Genomic DNA, 24801 nt, shown 5'->3' with positions numbered 1-24801 from the left:
AATATTATTGCTTTTATGATTTCAGTATTTGAGGGGTACTTCACTTTGCATTAAAAATGTGCTTTGAGTGTACTTTTGTAACATATATACTGTATATAACACACGGTGAAAGTGTGATTGTATGGGATGCACTCTTGGTGGTTGCTGCTTGTTTGAGGTGACTGCATTTCTCATGAGTAGGCTTGGTGTAGGAGTCTATTTTAATCTATAAATGTCGGCAATTGTACATTTCAGCTGACACTGAAATTGACCAAAAAAAAAAAAAAATCAGTCGGTGACAGTGAGCATGCCTGCAGGGACTGGGTATCACCAGCCCTGCAGCTGTGAAGGGAGTCCTCTCCAGCTCCGTTGTCACAGGAGTGAGTGAGTGAGCAGAGGGCCCTCTACGCTGCTTCAGGGCTGGTGACACCTGATCCCTGCAGACACAAGGTGCGGGAGGAGGCAGATATAGAGTGATCACTTTACTACATGACCCCAGAAGGAGGGACTGAGACCTGGGCCTGCCTGAGCCTGCCGCCACAGGTAGGGGGCCCAAAGCCAAAGCCTGAGCCCCACGGGTGTTGGGATCAACGCTGAAGCCAAAGGACTTCAGTCCCAGGTGTGGGGGCCTGTAACCTGAGCCCCGCCATTCAGGGCTGAAGCCCTTGGGCTTTGGCCCCAGCCCTGGGCAGTGGGGCTTGGGTTTGGCCCCAGAAACTCTAATGCCAGCCTTGGTGACCGCATTAAAATGGGGTCATGACCCACAGTTTGAGAACTGTTGGAATAAAGATACTGGATTTATGGCTTAGTACAACAATCTGATTTCCCTTCCCCCTCACCTTTCCTTTCCTCCCTATGACTGGAGGGTTGTTAATGGGTCACTTTACCTCGAATGGTCCCTTGAAATATGTGTTATCTACTTATGCTAAACAATCTGTTCCATCTTGTATTTAGCAGTGACACTCTGAGTTAGTTTCCCAGACCTGAAAAAGACCTTTAGGTAAGCTCGAAAGGTTGTGTCTCTCACCAACAGAAGTTGGTCCAATAAAAGATATTACCTCACCCATCTTGTCTCTCTATTATTCTGGGACCAACATGGCCACAACAGCAGTGCATAGAAAACCTGAACAGTTTCTGTCTTACCTGACTATCTGAAATTGGTGGTCCACTTCTCCCAGGTTGCATTGAAAAATGGTTTACATGCTATTTCTATGGTATTATTTCCTTTCTATCTAAATTTAGATGTTCTGGTACTTTCTGAAATTGTACCTTGTAGGTTTCTACAAAAGGATTTCCCTTAAGGCATGTTATGGGCACATAGGTATCGACTACATGGTTACAGTTGTGTTGAGATGAATACTTTCAGAGGGACTTTAGTCTTGCTTCATCATGTATTGACCACACACAATGAAATGTTATAGATTCCGTCCTGCAAAGGGAACCATGTGGGTGCCCCTGCTGAGACCCATTTGCAGGATCAGGGCCATAGTGGATTTCAGCAGGTGACTCTTTGGTTGTGCAAACGGAACTTTTGACTGTTCTTGAGTATGAACTACAAATATGTATGCTGCCTAGTTAATGTTTATACGGTGCTTTGAAAATTTAGTGTTCTATGTATATGCTTATTATTTTTGCAACTGACATTTCTAGGTACAGTACCTAGCAGCCAAGCACCAAGCATTGTGATGAGCTCCATATAATGTGAGAATACAGCATATTATACTGGATATAGTAACGGGCACATTAGCTTTCCATTAGATAAAAGTTAGAAGAACATTGGCTTTTTATGTCACGATTCAAAAGAAATATACTAGATCCAGATCTGTGTCTTCTTAACCCCACATGTTCAAAAACCATTATCAGATGGCTAATTCTTCTAATAGATTTATTCTAGGACATTGTATGACTATGGCTCAAATTCTATTCATTAGTGTTCTCATTACAATTAGTAATAAAGAAGTAAATGAAGCCTATATTACTCTTGTTGCAAGGAAAATAAAGTGTACTTCTAGCTCTTGTGCTTATCTTTTTATTGCACAAAGAGCCTGTTTCATATGGTGAACTCCTGGACGTTAGCACAAAGCCCACTTCTATTCTTTGGTTGTTGTTGGAGTGCTGTGAGCTGTCCTCCAGAGGTGCTGATAAGGAGTGAACATGGTTTCCCTCTTTTATAGATGGAAATAAGTAGTAATTAATGCAAAATTAGTGCCTTGTTCATTGACCTTTTAGCATTTACTGCTGCTAACTTTCACCTCACACAAAACCAGTGGAGAACTGTTGATTTACCACCTGCTAATAGCCAGCCCAGCATTCCCAGTCATTTTGTGAAAAGAGATCTGAATTGAAACAGAAGTAAAAATCACTAACAATTTAAATCTTTAAGGGGTCTTTGGCTCTAACAGTTAGTGATTTGCTGTGGGTGTAAATATATTGAAAAAGAGGAATTACTAAATGCTTACTTCAGAAAGCATCTCTGCTGAGAACGGCACTTTGGCACATGCCCAAAGTTGAACACTTGCTTAAGTGCTGTTGTGAATGGGGATGGACTTAAGTACTTCTGGGGCCTGAGGTTGAACTACATGCTTTCTTCTCTCATACTGTGCCTTCCACTGTCAGCTGAGAATGTGTTAAAGAGTAAAAATCTTGTCACTATGAGATTTAGAATATTTGTTTTGCAAAATGCTGCTTTCTTCTCTTCTCACCCACCCACCCCCATTTTAAATGTCTACGAGCCCCTCTACTGAAAGCCTGTTCTGTCCAAAATGTGAAGGAAAGAAAGATTTTTGGAAGTACTAGATAAACACAGAAATTTATTTCCATTTTCTGCTCTTTGTGGATATATCATTGTGGCAGAGACAGCAGAGTTTGGTACCTTTCATTTGCCAGTTTCCCATTGTCATTACCCATAATGATAGATTTTGCATTGGTAAGCCTCCTTAGCAAAAAGCGTTTGAGCCAGTTTGGATTTGCCTCAGTTTAGATGTATTTTCATTTCTTTTCTCTATAATTCCTTTATTGAATTCTTTATTTTTGGAAATCTTTCATTATTCTCTTATTCAAGTTACCTCCCCCCTCTTCCTTCCCCCCTCCAAATGAATAGCTAGAAGCAAGGCAATAACACATTGGCATTTTAATTCACTTATTAAATGCATGTACAGAAATTTTTTAAATGAAACCAGTAAGACACCAACCTTTTTGTCATTTTTCTAGTGTCTACTGACTGTTGCATAAGCTAAATTATTTACAGTTTGATGCCTCACAAAAGAGAAGCAGATTTGGGTTATTTATTTCTCTGATAAGAAAATGGATTGAAGTTGCTGTGATATGTTCCTTTGTTAATTTCATATTTGTTCCCTGGTGTAAAAAATCTTTTAAAAGAACTAATGCAAGTACTGGCAGGCTCTTTTGAAATGGTATGGAAGTAGTAAGATTAAACAAAACATGAAAAGTCCTTAAAAATATAAGTCAGCAAGGGTTTGATAAAAATAAGTGCTCAGCAGTTGAAAACCTCTAGGATGTTTAATTTGTTTGCTCTCTATTTGGGAGTAGTCCTTGTGAGTTATGTGTTTTGAATTATTGCAAGCTGGGCATTTTGAAAGTGTGTGTTTGTACAGTATAATGAAAGTAAATGAAAATGACCATATTGAAGATCTCCTTCTAATGAGGAGATTAAGACGCATGATAAGGTTGAAGAGTGAAATTTGCTGCTGTGTCATTTGCTGAGATCCTTTCCTGGAATGTTTCAGTCATTGCTGTTTGCAAATGTACAGTGTTTTCACAAGGTTTTTTTCTGCCCTTTGTAGATGCCAACAATGTGTCTGACACCACAGCTCCTATCATTGTAGTCCCTCCGCGCAACACCAGTGTGGTAGCAGGGAGCAGTGAAATCACACTGGAATGTGTGGCCAATGCAAGGTATTGTAAATATAGTAGTAGTAATAATAAGGAACTGTCCTCTGCTAAAAATGGAGTGAGAACCTCTTTTTTTTAATTTCATGGTTGTAATAAGCAGAATATAGCATACAGCTTGCTTTGCACAACTGATAAGGAATCCATATTACTTGTTTAACATATAGATTATTTCTGGGAAAATAAGAAACTAGACATAATTACTTTCCCACCTTTACTCATGCTGCAACCGAGTCAAAAAGAGAAGGCAGAAATGTGACATTTGGCCATCAGCAAACACTCTGTAACAGGAGTCCATAACATTAATGGTTAATCCTATTACTATTAAGTTGGCTGTTGAAATGCAAGATGACTGTTATAGATTAATATTCTACATTTCCCATTAACTAAATTATGAAGGAGATCCTCCTATTTTCCTCACCCCACATAAATAAAATGGACAAGGCAGAGTACTGCAGTTAACTGTTACAGCTGTCCTCAGTTTACAGTTATTACAATTAACTTTTTGTACATACCATAATGTAGAGTGTACATTAGGAATCTCACTAAAGGCTAGAAATTGTTCCTATTAAAGCCAATTGAGGGTATTGGGAGAAGGATTGAATCCTAAGAGAGGTAAAGGGCTGGGGCCTTTGGATGATAAGAGGTCCAGCTGATTTCCTCTCCCCCTGAAGTCAGAGACGTTCTTGATACCGTTATTGCTACCTCGGTAACTGTGCTATTATGAAAGCCTCTCCCATGTAGCTGAGTCCCATGGTAGTATTTATTTTTAATGTTGTTTGCTTAGACAAACCAAATCATTAGCGCTTAAGTTCCATTGCTATAATAATTAGCCATCTTTGTTCAGTAGTACTTGAGGAGTCTGTACCCTTGATGTGTGATTGTTAAGACATCAGAGTTCTATCTGAATTTATTTTTAAGTGTCTAATGATCTGCCAGGGATATTGGAAGAGTTAGGTGAGTTATATTCTCTGTGTATTATAGGTGATAATATCATTCACTGTAATAATCTGAATGTTTTTTACTCTCACAGACCTGTTGAGAAACTGAGCATGACCTGGAAGAGAAATGGAATAAAAATAAGCAGTGGGGTTAACAGTTTTGGGAGACGTCTTACTATCACCAACCCAACCACTGCTGACATTGGGATGTACTTTTGTGAGGCAGAGTTGAAAGACAGCACTGTTGAGCCGGCAAGAGCAAAGGCCTTCCTCTCTATAATGGGTAATTCTGAAAGCAGTCTCTTTTATAGTAAAGCAGGGTTTGGACTCAGGTATAATAGGAAATAGAATTGATATTTTAATATTTCATCAACCTTACATCTGAACCTCTCCTCAGTGAATGGGACAAACAAGGTGAAGTGGAGTTTTCTTCCAAATTAATTCTGCTGTTCGTCTCCATGAATATAAATTAATTAAACATACTTTTTTAAAGCATTGATGTGACTCTGAATACCCTTTGAAACTTAAATGTAATCGTGAAGCTGGAGAAACCCAGGAGTAAAATCCTTATCATGCAGCTTCCACGTCGTGGCTTTTAGCTACATTAAATCCTGATTAACTCCCAACTTGCTTACTTCTAGCTTTAACATGTCACGTTGCTATTTTTGCAGAAGGATCTTTTAGGAGAGCTTTTGTATATTGCCCTTTGCAAATTCTAGTCCTGGGGTGAAGGACATTCCCAGGCACATGTGCTGGCCAATGTCAAATGAGAGAGAGAGAAAGTTGAACGTCGGTGTTACAAGCCATGTCTCCAGTGCTTAATTTGTAATGAAAGAGGTGCTGGGGCTCAAGCAATATTTTTACATTCATAGCTGATGCAGCAAGCCCAGTGGTGCTGGAGCTATGAACTACCAAGCATAGAGGTGCTGGGGCTGAGCCCTGGCACAAATTAAGCACTGCATGTCTCTGCTAGTCTCTGGGCTCTAATATTTAACAGTACATTGTTACATTCAGGCTAAACTTTTAAACGATAGCAGCTTACTTAAACACCCATGAATTTATCATGGACTTTTTTATGTTTCCTTTCCAGTTTTTGCTAATTAGCAACATATGTGTGTGTAAATTAAGCTTTCTCCAGCTGGGGTTGCCCATGTGGCCCTTGACTAATTAATCATGGCTCAATCTTTGAAGCTTTGCTAGGTGCTAAACTCCCACTGATTCCAGTGGGGGTGCTCATTACCACACAGGAGGGCCTAAATACCTGGGAGGATCAGGCCTCGACAATATTCATTATCCATCACTTTGGAAGATATTGTGAAGGCTCAAACCAAAAGTGGAACCAGACTGCTGGCACTTAACATTAAAAAGGTGGCAGAGCAGTTTTTAAACTAAGAGATGGGGGAAAGGCAATTGCAGCAGCGAAGCAGGTGGATCGGACAGAGACTTCTCTTAGAGGAGAGTCTATTGATAGAGATTCTCTAGGCTCTAGTCAGGAGGAGAGGATGGAAGAGGATAAAGTATGGGCCAGATCAGACGAGAAACATTCACATAAAAAAGAATCTGACACAGAAAAGGGCAGACAAATAAACAGTGACAAGTTTTTAAAGTGCTTGTACACAAATGCTAGAAGTCTAAATATTAAGATGAGTGAACTAAAGTGCCTCGTGTTAAAGGGGGATATTGATATAATAGGCATCACAGAAACCTGGTGGAGTGGGGACAATCAATGGGACACAATCATTCCGGGGTACAAAATATAACCAAGTGGCACTATATGTGAAAGAAAATGTAGAATCAAATGAAGTAAAAATCTTAAATGAATCCACATGTTCCATAGAATCTCTATGGATAGTAATTCCATGCTCTAATAAGAATATAACAGTAGGGATCTATTATCGACCACCTGACCAGGACAGTGATAGTGACAATGAAATGCTAAGGGAGATCATAGAATCATAGAATGTCAGGGTTGGAAGGGACCTCAGGAGGTCATCTAGTCCAACCCCCTGCTCAAAGCAGGACCAATCCCCAGACAGATTTTTGCCCCAAATTCCTAAATGGCCCCCTCAAGGATTGAACTCATAACCCTGGGTTTAGCAGGCCAATGCTCAAACCACTGAGGCTATCAAAATAAAGAACTCGATAATAGTGGGGGATTTCAATTATCCCCATATTGACTGGGTACATGTCACCTCAGGACAAAGTGCAGAGACAAAATTTCTCGATACTTTAAATGACTGCTTCTTGGAGCAGCTGGTACAGGAACCCACAAGGGGAGAGGCAATTCTAGATTTTAGTCCTGAGTGGAGCACAGGATCTGGTCCAACAGGTAACTATAACAGGACTGCTTGGAAATAGTGACCATAATATAATAACATTTAACATTCCTGTGATGGGAAGAACACCTCAACAGCCCAACACTGTGGCATTTAATTTCAGAAAGGGGAACTATGCAAAAATGAGGGGGTTAGTTAAACAGAAATTAAAAGGTACAGTGACTAGAGTGAAATCCCTGCAAGCTGCATGGACACTTTTCAAAGACACCATAATAGAGACCCAACTTAAATGTATACGCCAAATTAAAAAAACACAGTAAAAGAACTAAAAAAGAGCCACCATGGCTTAACAACCATGTAAAAGAAGCAGTGAGAGATAAAAAGGCATCTTTTAAAAAGTGGAAGTCAAATCCTAGTGAGGTAAATAGAAAGGAGCATAAACACTGCCAAATTAAGTGTAAAAATGTAATAAGAAATGCCAAAAAGGCATTTGAAGAACAGCTAGCCAAAAACTCAAAAGGTAATAAAATGTTTTTTAAGTCCATCAGAAGCAGAAAGCCTGCTAAACAACCAGTGGGGGCCCTGGACGATTAAGATACAAAAGGAGCACTTAAAGATGATAAAGTCATTGCGGAAAAACTAAACGAATTCTTTGCTTCAGTCTTCACGGCTGAGGATGTTAGGGAGATTCCCAAACCTGAGCTGTCCTTTGTAGGTGACAAATCTGAGGAATTGTCACAGATTGAAGTGTCACTAGAGGAGGTTTTGGAATTAATTGATAAACTTAACAGTAACAAGTCACCAGGACCAGATGGCATTCACCCAAGAGTTCTGAAAGAACTCAAATGTGAAATTGTGGAACTATTAACTATGGTTTGTAACCTGTCCTTTAAATCAGCTTCTGTACCCAATGACTGGAAGATAGTTAATGTAACGCCAATATTTAAAAAGGGCTCTAGAGGTGATCCCGGCAATTACAGACCGGTAAGTCTAACGTCAGTACTGGGCAAATTAGTTGAAACAATAGTAAAAAATAAAATTGTCAGACACATAGAAGAACATGACTTGTTGGGCAAAAGTCAACATGGTTTCTGTAAAGGGAAATCATGCCTTACTAATCTATTAGAGTTCTTTGAAGGGGTCAACAAACATTTGGACAAGGGGGATCCAGTGGACATAGCATACTTAGATTTCCAGAAAGCCTTTGACAATGTCCCTCACCAAAGGCTCTTATATAAAGTAAGTTGTCATGGGATAAGAGGGAAGTTCCTTTCATGGATTGAGAACTGGTTAAAAGACAGGGAACAAAGGGTAGGAATAAATGGTAGATTTTCAGAATGGAGAGGGGTAACTAGTGGTGTTCCCTAAGGGTCAGTCCTAGGACCAATCCTATTCAACTTATTCATAAATGGTCTGGAGAAAGGGGTAAACAGTGAAGTAGCAAAGTTTGCAGATGATACTAAGCTGCTCAAGATAGTTAAGACCAAAGCAGACTGTGAAGAACTTCAAAAAGATCTCACAAAACGAAGTGATTAGGCAACAAAATGGCAAATGAAATTTAATGTGGATAAATGTAAAGTAATGCACATTGGAAAAAATAACCCCAACTATACATACAATATGATGGGGGGCTAATTTAGCTACAGCTAATCAGGAAAGAGATCTTGGAGTCATCGTGGATAGTTCTCTGAAGACGTCCACGCAGTGTGCAGCGGTGTTCAAAAAAGCAAACAGGATGTTAGGAATCATTAAAAAAGGGATAGAGAATAAGATGGAGAATATCTTATTGCCCTTATATAAATACATGGTACGCCCACATCTGGAATACTGCGTATAGATGTGGTCTCCTCATCTCAAAAAAGATATTCTGGCATTATAAAAAGTTCAGAAAAGGGCAACTAAAATGATTAGGGTTTGGAACGGGTCCCATATGAGGAGAGATTAAAGAGGCTAGGACTTTTCAGCTTGGAAAAGAGAGACTAAGGGGGGATATGATGGAGGTATATAAAATCATGAGTGGTGTGGAGAAAGTGAGTAAGGAAAAGTTATTTACTTGTTCCCATAATATAAGAACTAGGGCCACCAAATGAAATTAATAGGCAGCAGGTTTAAAACAAATAAAAGGAAGTTGTTCTTCACACAGTGCACAGTCAACCTGTGGAACTCCTTGCCTGAGGAGGTTGTGAAGGCTAGGACTATAACAGGGTTTAAAAGAGAACTAGATAACTTCCATGAATTTAAGTCTATTAATGGCTATTAGCCAGGATGGGTAAGGAATGGTGTCCCTAGCCTCTGTTTGTCAGAGGGTGGAGATGGATGGCAGGAGAGAGATCACTTGATCATTGCCTGTTAGGTTCACTCCCTCTGGGGCACCTGGCATTGGCCATTGTCGGTAGACAGGATACTGGGCTGGACGGACCTTTGGTCTGACCCCATATGGCCGTTCTTGTGTTCTTATGTTCTCAAGCACTAAACCTGTGGCTTTATTGAATGGATTAGGCAGGAGCAGTCTGATTACAATTCAGAGGAAATAAAAAGATCTTGCAAATCAAGGTGTAGGGATGCTCATAGAGGAAACAACTAAAGAAATGCAGAAGTGTGTCCTCTGGCTTGATAAGAGAATGCATAGTGTAATAATACACTGGTTTTGCTCCAATCCTTTAAATATGGAGCTTTTCTAAATGTTGGTGACTAAATGAAAGTCTCTCCTAGCATCAGTTTTTTTTTTTTTTTTTTTTTTTTTATGTTGAGCACATTGGACACTTCACCAAGCTTGGTGGGAAATCTTAAAAGGAAAATAAAAGAGAAGCTTTTGAATTACAAGCCAGTGCTGATTTCAGACTCTGGATCTAATCTGATTCTTTATCAGATATCACGACAAATGACAGCCATTCAAGTATCCTAGATGGGTAGATTATTGCTTTGTTAATGACACCCTGGCTGTTGATGTTGATCAGAATTGATACATATAGTACTGGGTTGCACATTATAGATTAAACGGAAAATGTTATATGGTAAGACTCTAGCATATAGGCTCCATTCTGTAAAAGTGCTTTAAGGCACTTTATGTAAGATGAGAAACAGCTCCTTTCTCTAGCAAGATGTGTTCCAGTTTCATTTTGTAGCATTCTTTCCCTTTATATTTAGATCCTATTGTGTGAACTTTAGTTCCAGCTTCTTTCCTCTGTATTCAATTTCTTAGAATTATTACCTTGCAGCCTCTCTTCCTTTAAGGAGCAGGGACACATTTCATTTATTTATGATTTTGATTTAAGCCCTTTTTTATTCATAAGATTTTATTGTGACTAGTTTAATTTTGCTGCTATGCTGTCAGATCCTGCCTAGTGTAATATTTAAAGCAGCCTCTCAGTGTAAAAGGTACTTAAATATAGTTAAACTAAATGTGAGAAAAAAAATCACTGGGGACTCATAGTAAAATGGTGATGCCACCTTTGATTAGGAGCATGTCTACTCTCTTCTTGTTAGATGTTTTATTTATTTCTATCCCAGTATTAGGGGGCCGTCAGTGAATTAAGTTATGAAAAGAGCCGTAGATATGAACAAACAGATGAAAGAAAGCAGAAACAAATTGGTTACCAATTACTTTTATTTCGTCCTGATGGAACAAGACACTCTAGTTGCAGGTGTTTACTCAATGTGTCAGCATTGCCTGCTACGTTTCTTTATTTATGAGTTTCTTGAACAGCAGGATGGATGTCTAATTCCAAACAGGAAGCAGAATCAAGGGATTAGTAGTTAATTCATGAAAGAACTGTTCAACCTCAGAGTTCCAAAATGGAACAGAGCCATTGTTTAATTAGCAAGGGAATGGATTCTGGAGGAAACTGGAGACATGACTCAAACAGCAGAGGCTCCTTCTGCTAATGGGATGCTCTTTCTCTGAGCTTTATTTAGAGGTGTTTCCCAAATCACTTACATTATTAAAATCTATTTTAGTAGCACTTACAGGGACTCAAGTATGCCTGTCTATTTACATGTATGAAATATTTGTAGGATGCACAAATTGATACCACATCACATCAAGAGCTGCACTTCTGGGCAGGATAATATGGAATGAATGTAATGAGCGATCTCATGCTTACAACAAAAAATTGTGTTAACGGAACAGTTTTTATTTTTAAGTTGTTATTATGATATATCAAATGCACTTGCTCAGAGAATGTAGTGATGAGAGCTGTATAAGTACTGGATGGATTCATACCTGGCTAGGTAGACCCTGCAATTACCATATTGAACAACAACAAGGATAAGATATCAAGAACATTAAACAGATTTAAAATAGACAAAATGTTATAAAACACATGATTCCTTCCATTCCCCAATCAATATGTCATGCAACTAAGAGCCTCTTCCAGAGGTACTAAGCATCTCCAGCTCCTGCCAACTTTTAATAGAAGCCAAAAGAATGCTATGCTGAAGGGACTGTGGTCAATTTAAACCCCTAGTAGAACCTGCAAGAATGTTCATTTTAAAGTACACTTGAGTTGTATATTAAAATCACACATAGCATTTGCAAAATCTGAATACACAGTGTATTAGAACAGTGCATTCACAAGTATAAAGCTTGCTAGCCTCTTGCTACGCTGCCATTTTCCAATGAAGGTGGAAACGCTCCTTCTGACCTCTTCATACTGTTTCAGCAAAGATAAACTGAGGTGGTTCCAAACTCTGGTTTTATTAGCTGCAGTTGTTAGAAATTTTTTAAAGGGTAGCATGTTCCTCAGTTGGCAGAGTAACAGTTTGGGGAAGATTTGTTGCAGATTAGATAAGAGCACATTTGTTTCACCACTAACCGTTTGAAGATTAAGTTATTGAAAGAGTCTGCTCATCAGGGCCGGCTCCAGGCACCAGCCTACCAAGCAGGTGCTTGGGGCGGCACCTGGAGGGGGGCGGCGCTCAGGCCCGAGAGCGGGCCGCGACTGGGCTCGCCGCCCTCCCCGCGGTGCTCCGGCCGCCGGGGAGAGCGGGGCTTGCGGCGGGCTCGCCGCCCTCCCCCCGGCGCTCTGGCCGCCGGGGAGAGCAGGGCTTGCGGCGGGCTCGCCGCCCTCCCCCCGGCGCTCCGGCCGGTCAGGGAGAGCGGGGCCCCGGCCGGGCTCTCCGCCCTCCCACCGGCGCTCCGGCCGGTTGGGGAGAGCGGGGCCCCGGCCGGGCTCTCTGCCCTCCCCCCGGCGCTCCGGCCTGGGGCGGCAAAAAAGCCAGAGCCGGCCCTGCTGCTCATGACCAAACTCATTTAAAAACTGAGCTAATTTTTAAAAATCTTTTACTCCAGTTCTTCAATTCCTTTAACAGTTATTTTTAAACTGACTTTTTCTATGGGAGATTATGAATTCCAGGACTGAGAAAGTGTGGAAAATGAAAAGGTAAATGATTGTGCTTTAAAGCAGATAGAGATTGAAAACAAAATCTGAACAAAATGAGAGTGAGAGAAGCAGCAATACAAAGACATCAGAATGGTCTTTTGGGACAGAGTAGCAGTTTAAAATTTTGTGCCAAGTATAAGGGAATTGAAGAAAGAGGAAAATTACATGATCGAAGATTAATCTTTCTTCAGTATTCTTTCTGTAGCTGGAAGCATTGGCCAGCATTTTCTTTCTTTTATTTTTCTTTTCCTTCTTTGTTTTTCCTTGAGAGAGCTTTTGTATCCTATCTGGGTAAGGTTATTTCGAAGAATAAGATCCTAGGGGGCAATATGGAACAAAAGATGGGAGAGACGTCTAGGCCTCATGGAGTCATGGAGTTTTATCAGGCACCAAGGGTACAGCATTGCGAGTCCACAGGATTCAGAGGCCTATCCGAAAACAATTATGAAGTTACTAAAGAGGGCTGACCTGATTGGAAGCTGAGATGAACTACAATTTGGTTGGCAGTCACGGGTGGGTGGCCCGTCATGACTGCCCCTCAAAGTAAGGAGCAAGGAGTAGAAACCAGAGGAGAGAATTTTAGTTAAGGATTCTGTTTTTGCATAGGGGAAATAAAAATACAACACATGGCCCTTTCAAGGCAGGGAATTCTGGGAGTTACCTTGACTATAAAAGCCACTTGACTTACCCAGACTTGAGTAAGGGGCTCAGAGAGGGAAAATCTTTGGGGAGATTACCTAAAGCATCTGGAAAGAGTAGACCTGAGTTGTTCCTGTGCTTCGCAGACTGTTGAGCTGTATTTAGAATCCATGTATCATCCTCTTAAGAATCTTTTTTGCTTTCATTAGTTCTTTAGATTTATTCTGTGATTGGTACCTCTTTCTCCCTTCTTTATTTTAATTTTTTACAAAGATCTTTCAGATGTGTATTTATTTTATTTATTCAGGTGTCTGTCATACATTAAAAATGCAATCACATAAGAAGATATTAGGTTCTCCCCACTCTGGGGACAAAACTGTGCTACTGACAACCATGCTTGAAGACAATTGTTGCTAACATGGAAAGGGATTTTTCCTGAGATTCATATTCTCCAAACCAGACCACCTGGAGGTAGTCTGTGTAGGCCTATAACAGTTCTGTGATTGATTTCAGACAAAGAAAAGTCCTGGTTCAAGGAAACTGTTATCAATATTTGTGTATGGACATGGGTGTATGATACGGTTCTACTCCCAAGATGGACAGATTCTTATCCACCTTCACACTTTGTACTCTAAGTTACTTTAAAGCTGCCAGTCCCATCTTCCTTATAGGTTGTTCAGTGACTCATTTAGTTTATATTAATAATGGAGACAGGTTCCAAAGTTTCCACTCAAATATGCAGGGCTGAATTTCTGACTGATATGGAATATTGGCTTGTGGTGGAACCCGTGGGGCTTTTTCTGCTCTTTCTGACTTCCATGCATGGATTTTGGATTAAGTCACACATCTCTGATGCAGCTTGAAGGGTGTGTAATGGATGCTGACTGTTATCTTTAGAATTTTAAAATCACTCTCCATGTAACTCTCTATGTAGGAGAGGTTTGAATAGTATCAGATTTTGCAGGCTCCCAAGAAGATTGTGGGGAGACTGTTTACAGAATAATGTCAACAGTACATAAAAAGCCTCAACAACTATTAAAACTACCTATTTATATTCAGATATCCCTTCTTCCTCTTGCTTGTTCTTGGCTCTTTAATTAAGATAGACCCAGTATCTGTACAACTATAATATCTGAACCCATATAGTATTTGTTCTTCTGGTCTAATATCTAATCTGCCCTTTCTCGTTAAACTTCACCCTGCACTGCCAGGAGGGGTGAACCTGATGATTTCACCTCTTACTTCTGATTCTATAATTAATGTAAATCAGACAATTGGCCTGATCCCAAGATATCACAGCCATCCTCTTGAAATTGGTGTTTCTGGGTCTCCTGGTATCACAATGTGTAGTTTGGTGGGCACTATAATTTCAACACACATTTTCCCACCTCATTTTCCCCTAATATGACGAATGTTCAAATTCACATATTGTGTGATTTTTAAACCAGTCATTAATCTATACTCTCTAAATATGTAATAGATTCATAGAGAAATACAGGATACTACTGTAGACTATTATTTGACACAATGAAACGTCATTGTAACTACCCTGGGTGCGCTCCCCCTGGTTGAGACTCATCAGGCTGTTGTACTGGACCCAAACCTTGGGTCCTACATACTCTTAGCTTGCTGGGGCTGGGCAGAGTTCTGGCACTGTTTTACTGGTTCTGGGTGAGATGGGTTGGATCACAGAAACCCCCCTTGGGACTGCCACCTGATGTGCTTGGACTACCTCTAAGCCCTGGCAGCTTGGGATTTCAGAGTCCTGCCTGGTTGTGTCAGACACACTAGCCAGCTACACACACAGGCCCAGATCTGAACCATGTCCCCCCAAAAGCTGCAGGCTTAACTGAAAACAGCTTAAGAAGTGCTCCTGTCTCCTACACCCAGATACCCAGTTCCCAATGGTATCCAAACCCCAAATAAATCCATTTTACTCTGTATAAAGCTTATACCGGGTAAACTCATAAATTGTTTGCCCTCTAGAACACTGATAGAGAGATATGCACAGCTGTTTGTTCCCGGGGGAATTAATTGCTTGCTCTGGGTTAATTAATAAGTAAAAAGTGATTTTATTAAATATAAAAAGTAGGATTTAAGTGGTTCCAAGTAATAACAGACAGAACAGAGTAAATTACCAAGCAAAATAAAATAAAACATGCAAGTCTAAGCCTAATACAGTAAGAAACTAAATGCAGGTAGATCTCACCCTCAGAGATGTTCCAATAAGCTTCTTTTACAGACTAAACTTCCTCCTAGTCTGGGTCCAGCAATCACTCACACCCCTGTAGTTACTGTCCTTTGTTTCAGTTTCTTTCAGGCATCCTTTGGGGTGGAGAGGCTATCTCTTGAGCCAGCTGAAGACAAAATGGAGGGATTTCCAGGGGCTTATACAGTCTCTCTCTTGTGGGTGGAAACCCCTCTCTCCTTGTGTAGAATCACGGCTACAAGATGGAGTTTTGGAGTCACATGGGCAAATCACATGTCCATGCATGACTCAGTTCTCTACAGGCCGAGCCATTGCCCACATGTTAGCCTGAACGTTCCCAGGAAAGCTCACATGTGGATTGGTGTCTATCAAGGTCCATTGTTAGCCAAGTACTTCCATTTACCTGAATAACCCCTTCACACTATATTGACCAAATCTGCCTTAGGTGCCTTCTACAGCAAACACTTTAAATACAAGCATAGAGCCAATGCTCATAACTTCAGATATAAAAATGATACATGCATATGAATAGGATGAATACATGCAGTAGAACATAACCTTTGCAAAGATATGTTACATGGCATATCTAGCATAAAACATATTCCAGTTATGTCATATTTACACTCATAAGCATATTTCTATAAAGAATTATGGGGTGCAACATCACACTGGGCATCTAGACACACATTCCAGATGCAGATCTTGTGTCAACACCACTCTTGGCACTGAGGACCCTGTGGTCTAGTTGCCTTGACCTTGAAACTAGAGCCAGCTCCGAAGCCTCCCCAGTGGCTGTCGCATGCTATCAGAGTTCCTCCAAAGCTGTGGATGGACCCTCTAATTTATTGTTTTCCCCTTCCATGGTTATGTGACTGTATCAACGAGTGACACCAACTCTTCAAAGGAATTTTTAAACACACCCTTTAATTTTAGGCAGCACGAGAGATAGGCTGATATAGGGAAAAACATGAGGTCTGCATGAAAACCCCTGCCTGAGTTTCCTCACCACTCCCAAAAGCTCTTTGGGATTTGGTCAGAATCTTTTCAGGGCCCTGTAACCCTCCTTTCTTCCTTCATCTTCTGCCCAGTCTTAATCTGCTTTTGTTTCTGGTCTCTCCTCCCAAAATGGCTGGTGAGAGAGAGCCCTTCTTTTATAAAGTTTGTCAGGTAACTACCATAATTGACTTCAAGTCCTTCATCGTGTGATCTCACTTGGAAGAAAAGGTTTATCTGATCAGTAGCTAACTCATTCTCCAAGGGAGCTTCTATTTGAACAGGACAAGATGGGTCAGGTTAACAATCTGATTACTTTGAATTGCCCTCTCAGTGCCTTTATGAATCCCAGTTCAAGATGGAGGCAAAAAAGACAACAGGGAAGGCACAGTGCAGTTTTACAATCAAAATAGTATTCATGAAACAAAATGGAGTTTGTACTTTGATATAGATACATACAGGCATATACTAATTCATGACACTCAAAAAAGCCCATTTCAGAAGGAAATAGAATTTTTTTCCTTTTAGGTTACCAGTTTGAATTTGGTTCTAGATCTATTACCATCTGTTGGCTATTAGTCTCAGTGAACACATTTGTATCACCAAAAAACCCCCCAAAACAAAGCAAGACACCACCACAAAACCCGAAACAAAACACCATCATGACTGGTTGTCATGTTGGCAATTAGCAGCTGGAACTTGTGTTGCACTGGCAAGGAGGCTAAGGCCCCAATCGAGCAAAGCTACTACGCACCTACTTTACTGTTTCAAAGGATTGGAGTCCAAATTACTGTTTTTCATGCTGTACCTGTTCTGTAGATAAGCAGAGTTCACTCTCCAAGGCTGTAAAGCTATAGTACTTTGTATAGTACTAAAAATTCATTTAATTATGCCTAAAAACACATGTAAATGATTCAGTGTGAGTGGATAGCAATTGCACTGATATATTATGTAGGGGTTTTGGCTGCTTATTGTGGCTTCAGTTGTCCAAGGTATTAAGCACTCTATCCTTAGTCTCGCAAAGCACTTACAAATGTTTTATTTTAAACATGTGAGTAGTCCCGATTAAGCCAATGAACTACTTAAATATCATGCATCAGACCTCCAGAAATCATCAAATTGATTTTAAAATTATGAAATGTTAAATAAATTCTGGGTTTCTTTTATTTGCCTTCTGGGTTTTGAGCCTTCAGATTTCACATTTTCAAGCTTTCCTCCACAATCATGAGGACTAGAAACTTACTCTTTTTCTTTAAGTGAAAGTTGAGATTCTTATGTAATAACTTAATTGCAGGAGTTGGGATCAAATGTAACAAAATTTGCAAAAAAAGTCACAAGAGTTTGCAACTCTGCTACTCTTGTGTTTAAAGTTAAACATGTTCTTTTGCTGGATTGCAGAGTGCTCAGCAACTTGAATCATGACGTCTATGACCTGCACCGTAATCCTACAATGAGTTTGAATTTTATGTTCCGCTTTTCAATTTGTAGTTTAGAGTAGTGAACGAGACTTCATATGCAATATATAACAACTTATTATGTGTGTTATCAGAAGTCATATAGCTGGGCATTGAGGATCAGTAAGGTTTACACATTTATATTATTAAAATGTAAGAAATCACTTGGACAGTTCAGTTTATTGCAGTGGTTCTCAAACTAGGGCCACTGCTTGTTCACGGAAAGCCCCTGGCGGGCTGGGCTGGTTTGTTTACCTGCCGCGTCCGCAGGTTCGGCTGATCGCGGCTCCCACTGGCTGCGGTTCGCCGCTCCAGGCCAATGGGGGCTGCAGGAAGGGTGGCCAGCATGTCCCTCGGCCCACGCCGCTTCCTGCAGCCCCCATTGGCCTGGAGCGGCCAACCGCGGCCAGTGGGAACCATGACTGGCCAAACCTGTGGATGCGGCAGGTAAACAAACCGGCCCGGCCCGCCAGGGGCTTTCCCTGAACAAGCGGCGGCCCTAGTTTGAGAACCACTGGTTTATTGGTTTTGCCTTGTAGATGAGTTTTCTAGGTAATTTCACACCTTTGCCCCCTCATTCTCTGCACAGACTTTGAAAAGTGATTTGTTTGACTTTGTTTAAAAGGAATATAGAAATGTAACATCTGTAATGGGTCCTTAGAGGGATACCTCTTCTCTACATTGGAGAGAACATTTTCTAGTGGTTAGAGCGGAGGAGGGGGGATTGGAGTCCTGAGTTCTAATCGTGGCTCTTTTACTGACTTGCTGTGTGGGTATGGGCATGTCACTTAACCTCTCTGCAAAATGGGGGTAACAACACTTACTATACCACCAGTGAGGTGGTGAGGAATATTTAATTAATATTGTAATGTAATATACATTGGGATTGTTGTATGATTTTATTCTATTTATGAAAATAAGTAATGCCATACAATTAGTACTAAGTGTACCAGTCTGGACCGGGGAATTATTTATATGTTGTTGGGGTGGGGTTGAGATGTAGATAGCCTAAAGCTACCTTGAGCCATCTTTAACCCACTACACTTTTTCTCAAATATACTTGTATTCTTCAAGAGGAAAATGCACAGCAAAACATATCCCCTTTTCTGTATTTTCCACTCTTTTAAGAGGCAATCAGTGCATGGTGTTTCTGCTTAGTTATGCTATGATAGAATTGTAGTTATAATCAAATAAAATGCTTCTGAAAACAGTACTCAGATGATAATCACATTGAGTAAAGTATGACAGTTTTTAGTTACCATGATAATCACTGCAACCTTAATGCCTGTGGGACTTTGACGCGATACTCCTGAAATTTTATGCTGCATAGATTAAGTAGTTACATGACAGTGTGTTCTACAATTCCCCCAAGTCTAGTCTTTGTTTAATGCAACCTATAATGTCTTTTGTTTAGTCCTAATGATAAACTGTCGGTTTTGTTGGTTATTACTGCATGTTCGATTAAAGCATTAAATCTGTTTGCTTTCAGCAAATAAAACTGTTAGGGGTTTTTTTAATATACTGTGCTTAGTTTCTGATATAGGGTCACTGACATGGTATGGCACTTTATTTGACATGCTTCATGACTTCATGAGAAACTGGTGTTTAGCTTAGATACTGAAGCAAACTATTCTATAAAATATTATGCTGTAAATATAAACCTTTATGAACCTCTTGGGATGGCCCTTCTAAACAGAATTAAAACATTCCATGATTCAAACCTATAAAATGAAAAGTAGCCGCTGCACTGAGTATTAATTTGCAGTGTGGAACCCTAAATATAAATTGGCATCGGCTCAGCTATCTTTGAAATTCATATTCATCATAGCAAAAAACAACAAAAAACCCTCCCATGATCCCCAAACAGGAGATGAACTAGGCAGTTTGTATTATACTATATTAAATACAGCATTTGTGAGGAAACTATATTAAATTCTTTAAATCAACCTCAGTTTTCATTTTGTTGTTTATTTCCTTTCTATTCTAAAGAGCCACCCTATTTCACTGCTGAGCCCGAGAGTCGAATTTTGGCCGAGGTGGAGAAAACAGTGGACCTCTTATGTCAGGCAATGGGTGAGTGCGCAGTACATAAAGTATATGAAGCTGCTTAAAAGGGGTACGAGCTTGGAAAAAATAAATGCACCCTCTGTTGAACAAAGCACCCAATACCAATTCCTAACATTTCGGGGTAGATTTCAGTGAGCTATGACCATTTACAACATCTGAGGAGCTGCCCCTTCGCCTTTAGAAAATTGGGCTGTTCTTTTAGTTTTGTTTTGTACGTGTGATACAAGTAAGTGGAATTTTGGTATAAGAGCTGGTAACATTAATGCTGCTTGTCTCCTGGGCAAAATAGCCCCTGCTCCTTCCCTTCATGTTCCTTGCTTTAGAGGATACTTTCTACAATTGTAGTTGGCTAAAAAGGATTAAGGTCTTGAGCCAGTAAATTAACTGAAGTAAAACAATGGCTTTGGGACTCATAACTTGGGACGCCGCGAAACAATCAATAATTCCAATACTTAAACCTCCTTGTTGAAAATTATGGTGCTTTTACACTGAGTAGAAATGTCAGTTGCAGTAATGTTCAAGTGTAGTTACACTTCTACAGCAGCACTCTTTCTTTCCGTTTTTAATTGGAAGGTGTTTTAATGCCATAACAACCTTCAAAATACTTATAACTGGACTTAAAATGAAATGCTTTTTTCGATACAATTCCAAAGAAGCAGAAGCATGCCTTCTAATTAAAAAATAGGAAGCATCGTAATCTAGTGATTAGAACAGTGAACTGCAAGTTTCTAACCCCGAATATTATGTTCGACTCTGCCACTGAATTGACTTATGACCTTGGCATATCATTTAGCCTCTCAGTGCCTCAGATTCCCTATCCATAAATGGGGATAATAGTGCACACCCAGTAAAATGCCTTGAGGTCCTGAGATGAAAGGTGCTATAAGTGCAAAATATTGTCATTAAAACAGTTATATACACAAGAGCACTGTGAGAAAACTGTAAATCATTAACTATCTCCAATACTACTTTCCCAACACCAGCTGTTTTTGACAATATGAATGTTCTTTATAGCATGTTGTTGTTTCCATTCCCACTAATCCACCCCACCCCCTGCCTGTGCCAAATAAGGTGCTGCGGAGTGCTATCAGTTCATATTATGGTAAATATATTGGGATTTTTCTGTTACCCAGATGAGATTCTCACCCAAGTAGCTGTTGTTGTTTTTTAAATCACACCATTAGCAAAACTGGCTATAATAGTATTTTTCTGAGATTTGTCAAGTGTGTGGTAAGCAAATAACTCGAGCCTCTGGACTCTCTGCCGTGCCCAATGGGAGAACTATCTAAAACCCCAACTGCTTGTCAGCTATTAAAAGAAAAAACCTCTCCTTGAGAGGTCATGCAGACCTCATGGTGCTTTCTGACTTCTCTTCCAGACCTACTCTTCCTTCCATCTAGCTCCCTGGGGAACTAGTGGGGCACACCTAAGAAGTCTTATGGCCTGGATCCTGTTTGTGCCGTGGAACCCTCTTATAGCCAAATCAATTAATATACCTTCAATGTGGATCCAATCCATGGACAGCAAGGCAGTTCTTCTGCCAGAGTCTTGGTTAGCTGCATAACAGGCATGCAGAGGGACTCCTGGCCACACGCCAGCTCAATATAAATTAGGAAAGAGCAGGGATTAGAGGCACAGGAGTGATTGGGGAGACACTAGATCTGTGACTACACAGATCAAGCTGCCACAAATCCTTAAAGAGGTTGCTGCTCCTGTTCCAGCTCAGCTGCCCTGTGCCTTGGCCACAGGTATGAAGGTGGATTTGACATCACCCAGCTCCTGTGGAAGTCTCTGCACAAAGCCCATTTACTCAGCCTTTGCGCACTGTGAATGTGAGAGACGGATTAATTTCACAGTATAAGTAGCGATTAACTATAAATAAAATTGCAACCCGCACAGACTAGCTTTTTACTTCCTCATAAATGAAATTTCAGTATATCCAACTGTACTGTAACCAGGCTGGGGTCTATATCTCTCAGCAGCCATTGATGCTTTGTACATTTTCAATGCACCTTTTTTATCCTGTTCCTTATTTACTTATAGAAAGCATGGAGCTGCAGGCTGCATTGGTGGTGTCATGGGAGTGCAGTTAATTGGACAACAGTTCTACCTGTGTAGACAAGTAGATGGAAGGATACTTGTGGGACACGGCAGCCCACTGGGAGATGGTGGTGCTATAAAAAATAAATAACAAAAATAATCATTTAAACTTCTCTAGTCTTTAATCCATGATTCCATGTACAATTGCTAAAATTCAGACCATGGCTATAAGATAGTTAAAGATTGTTAGCCCTATTTACAGGTGGGGAAACTGAGCCACAGTATGGTTAAGTTACTTGCCCAAAGTCATATAGTGAGTGGTAAAGCCAGGAATGAAGTCCAACTTTTCTGGCTCCCAGTCTCCTCTCTAACCATTAGATTAATTTTCTAATCTTGGTAGAGTGCTTTGGAAAATGTATGGCACTCTATAAACGCTAAGTATTATGATAATTTTATTTTATGAATCTTTAGATCACACTGCATCCCCTCAAACAGCAAGGTAGGACCAAGGGTTGGCAAAATGCCTACATGGAGGAATAAAGATCTTTAAAATGTTTCCTTCTCTAGATTTTCCGTTAGGACGGATCAGGGAGAAATAAAGACAAAATTCATAATTGTTTTTGCTATTTTTAAAATTTTCATTGCAAAATGAAAAAAGGGAATTTTGTACAATTTTAGAGGCAGTTGTCTCTGGGAAGATCACTAAAAGCCCAAGTGAATGCTATTGACAAGCTCCTAAATGCTTAGATAAGATCCTTGTTTATCCATATGAGATAAGATTCATAACTGTGGGGTAGGGGAATGTATCCATGGCTGAAACATAGGAAATAAAGAGATGGTAATATTCATTTTATCAGCTGAGTTAGTGATGGAAAGGTGTATTTCACAGTGATTATAGGATTAGGATTTTTTTGCTAATATTGTTAGTGGGAAGGGATTTGAGAAATGACTCTAATGTTAAAGGTAGGGGTCAAAGTATTGAATGCCAGGTTTCATTATCTGAATGCCCATCAAATCTAATGTGTGGGAAAATGGAGTTGTTATTATTTAAACTTGAAATCATTTCCAGCCTCTTCCATATCAGGAGGACTATTCCATTCTGTTTCTTCATTACTCAGTGATAACTTGTATTTGCCCAGGGGATTTTCAAAAGATGAATAACACTCTCGCACTGAGAATTCTGAACATTAGAGTTTATACTAATTTTGTATATGGGCTGTTTTATGAAATTGAAATTGTGCCTGTTGCATGGTAGTACACTGCATCTATTCATATCAAACACCACACACTGTGTACAGTGGATTTCTTTCTGAGATGATTATCGGCTTCAGAGGTGATTTTGGCAACGGATGCATGTTTGTATAAATAACATTAGGATGAATCAAATATTCTTTTTCTGCTACTTCTTATTTTTTTTGTACATTTTTATTTGGGTAAATATAACTTTGTCCACACCCAGAGGATGAATAAAATTGAAAGGAGGCACAAATTGATATGTTATGTCATATTAGTAACTTTGGGATTTTCAAAATAATGGTAATATTGTGCTCTTCTATAGTGCCTCCCATCTGAGGATTTCAGTCTGCTAACATTAGGGTGAAATTCACTGCCTGCCCAAGGCTCTATGCATCCTAAGGGCTTAAATGAGGCAAAGGGCCTTCACTAGAGTGAATTTCACTCATTAAGGAATTAAACCTCACAGCTGCCCGGTAATGTAGGTAACTACTATCCCCACTTTACAAATGTGAGACACAGAGATTGCTCGGCACCTCTGAAAATCAGGCAACTTCAGTTCCCATTGACTACTTCAGTTGCCTAGATATTATTGTGATGGGTGCATTAGAGATATATAAGGTAGACAGATGGATGACAGACACAGACTGTAATGGGGTCTACAAACCCCATACCGAGTATAGATGGGGGAGTTGTGGGGAGGAGGGTCTCTCCTGTTTACAAGCAAACAGCCTAATCATACCCTCTTGCAGCTGCCAGAGCTGCCAGTCATGAAGGCAGGCACCCATAGCTGCTACCAATAGAGAAAACAAGGCCTGCTATAAATAGGAGAGTGAAGAGCTGGAAGCATAGGCAGAAAGATCTGGGGGGTGGCAAAGAGGTGACAACGCCACCTTTAAGAAAACAGCCAGGCAATTGCAGGGCCTAAAATTGAAGGACTGATAGACTTAATTGGCGGTGAGAGTCCAGGAACTGACCTGACCGAGAACAAACTAAGGAGGGCCAGTCAGGAGATGCAGAGATCTGTCGAAAGACCACACCAGGAGACAGTGACTCTTACCTTACAATCAGTCAGTGGTTCAGATCCTGGGCTGAGTTCCAGCTGTGCCTGTAAGCTCAACACAGCTTGTGGTGGAGACTAGGGGTGGGTCAATGTCGTTTAAGCATTTATGCCCTCCCAATCTTGGGGTCATCCAGTTCCATCATAAATTAAAGCAACTTTATGGCTGCTTTACTTTAGGCCCTTGGGGGCTGTTCAGGAAGAGCCAGGGACTGCTGGAGTGGGAGGATAATGCAGGGATCATGATGGGTGGCATAGGAGCTTCTATGGCTACCCTACACCACTGAATAACTCCACTAGAAAGGGAAAATCCTCCACTGGCCCGAACTGCTGAATTTACAGTCCCTTTTGTGCAGCAGACTGGTGTGAAGTGGCTACAGCGTAAGTGAAAACCTGTGCCAGTATTTCTATATATGTGCATGCAAGAATAGAGTAATACAAAGTATGAGTCGTTATTTTTAAGGTAGGATTTCTGTTTACATTTTGGTTTGCATTAATGCACAAATGTTTCAACCACAGGTGAAGTAGAAAATGAATCAAAATACAAATTTTAAAACAGGCTTACTGAATACAATATGCTGCTTGTACATTATCGCTTAAAGATACACTGCCAGTTATCA

At 40.3% G+C, this 24801-nt stretch overlaps 1 protein-coding gene across 1 annotated transcript in view; it reads left to right on the top strand.

Annotated features, from left to right (window-relative positions):
* Window positions 1-24801, top strand: part of SDK1 (sidekick cell adhesion molecule 1) — a 628797-nt gene that overhangs the window by 416421 nt on the left and 187575 nt on the right. The window contains exons 7-9 of the mRNA XM_029911274.1: window positions 3783-3894; window positions 4922-5112; window positions 19771-19854. Of these exons, the coding sequence (XP_029767134.1) occupies window positions 3783-3894; window positions 4922-5112; window positions 19771-19854 (387 nt within the window). The remainder of the gene's footprint in view (window positions 1-3782; window positions 3895-4921; window positions 5113-19770; window positions 19855-24801) is intronic.

This window comes from Terrapene carolina, unplaced genomic scaffold (genome assembly GCF_002925995.2).
Source record: "Terrapene carolina triunguis isolate 2854851 unplaced genomic scaffold, T_m_triunguis-2.0 Scaffold93, whole genome shotgun sequence".
Classification (NCBI taxonomy): Eukaryota; Metazoa; Chordata; order Testudines; family Emydidae; genus Terrapene; species Terrapene triunguis.
This window is presented reverse-complemented; position numbering and strand designations above follow the sequence as displayed.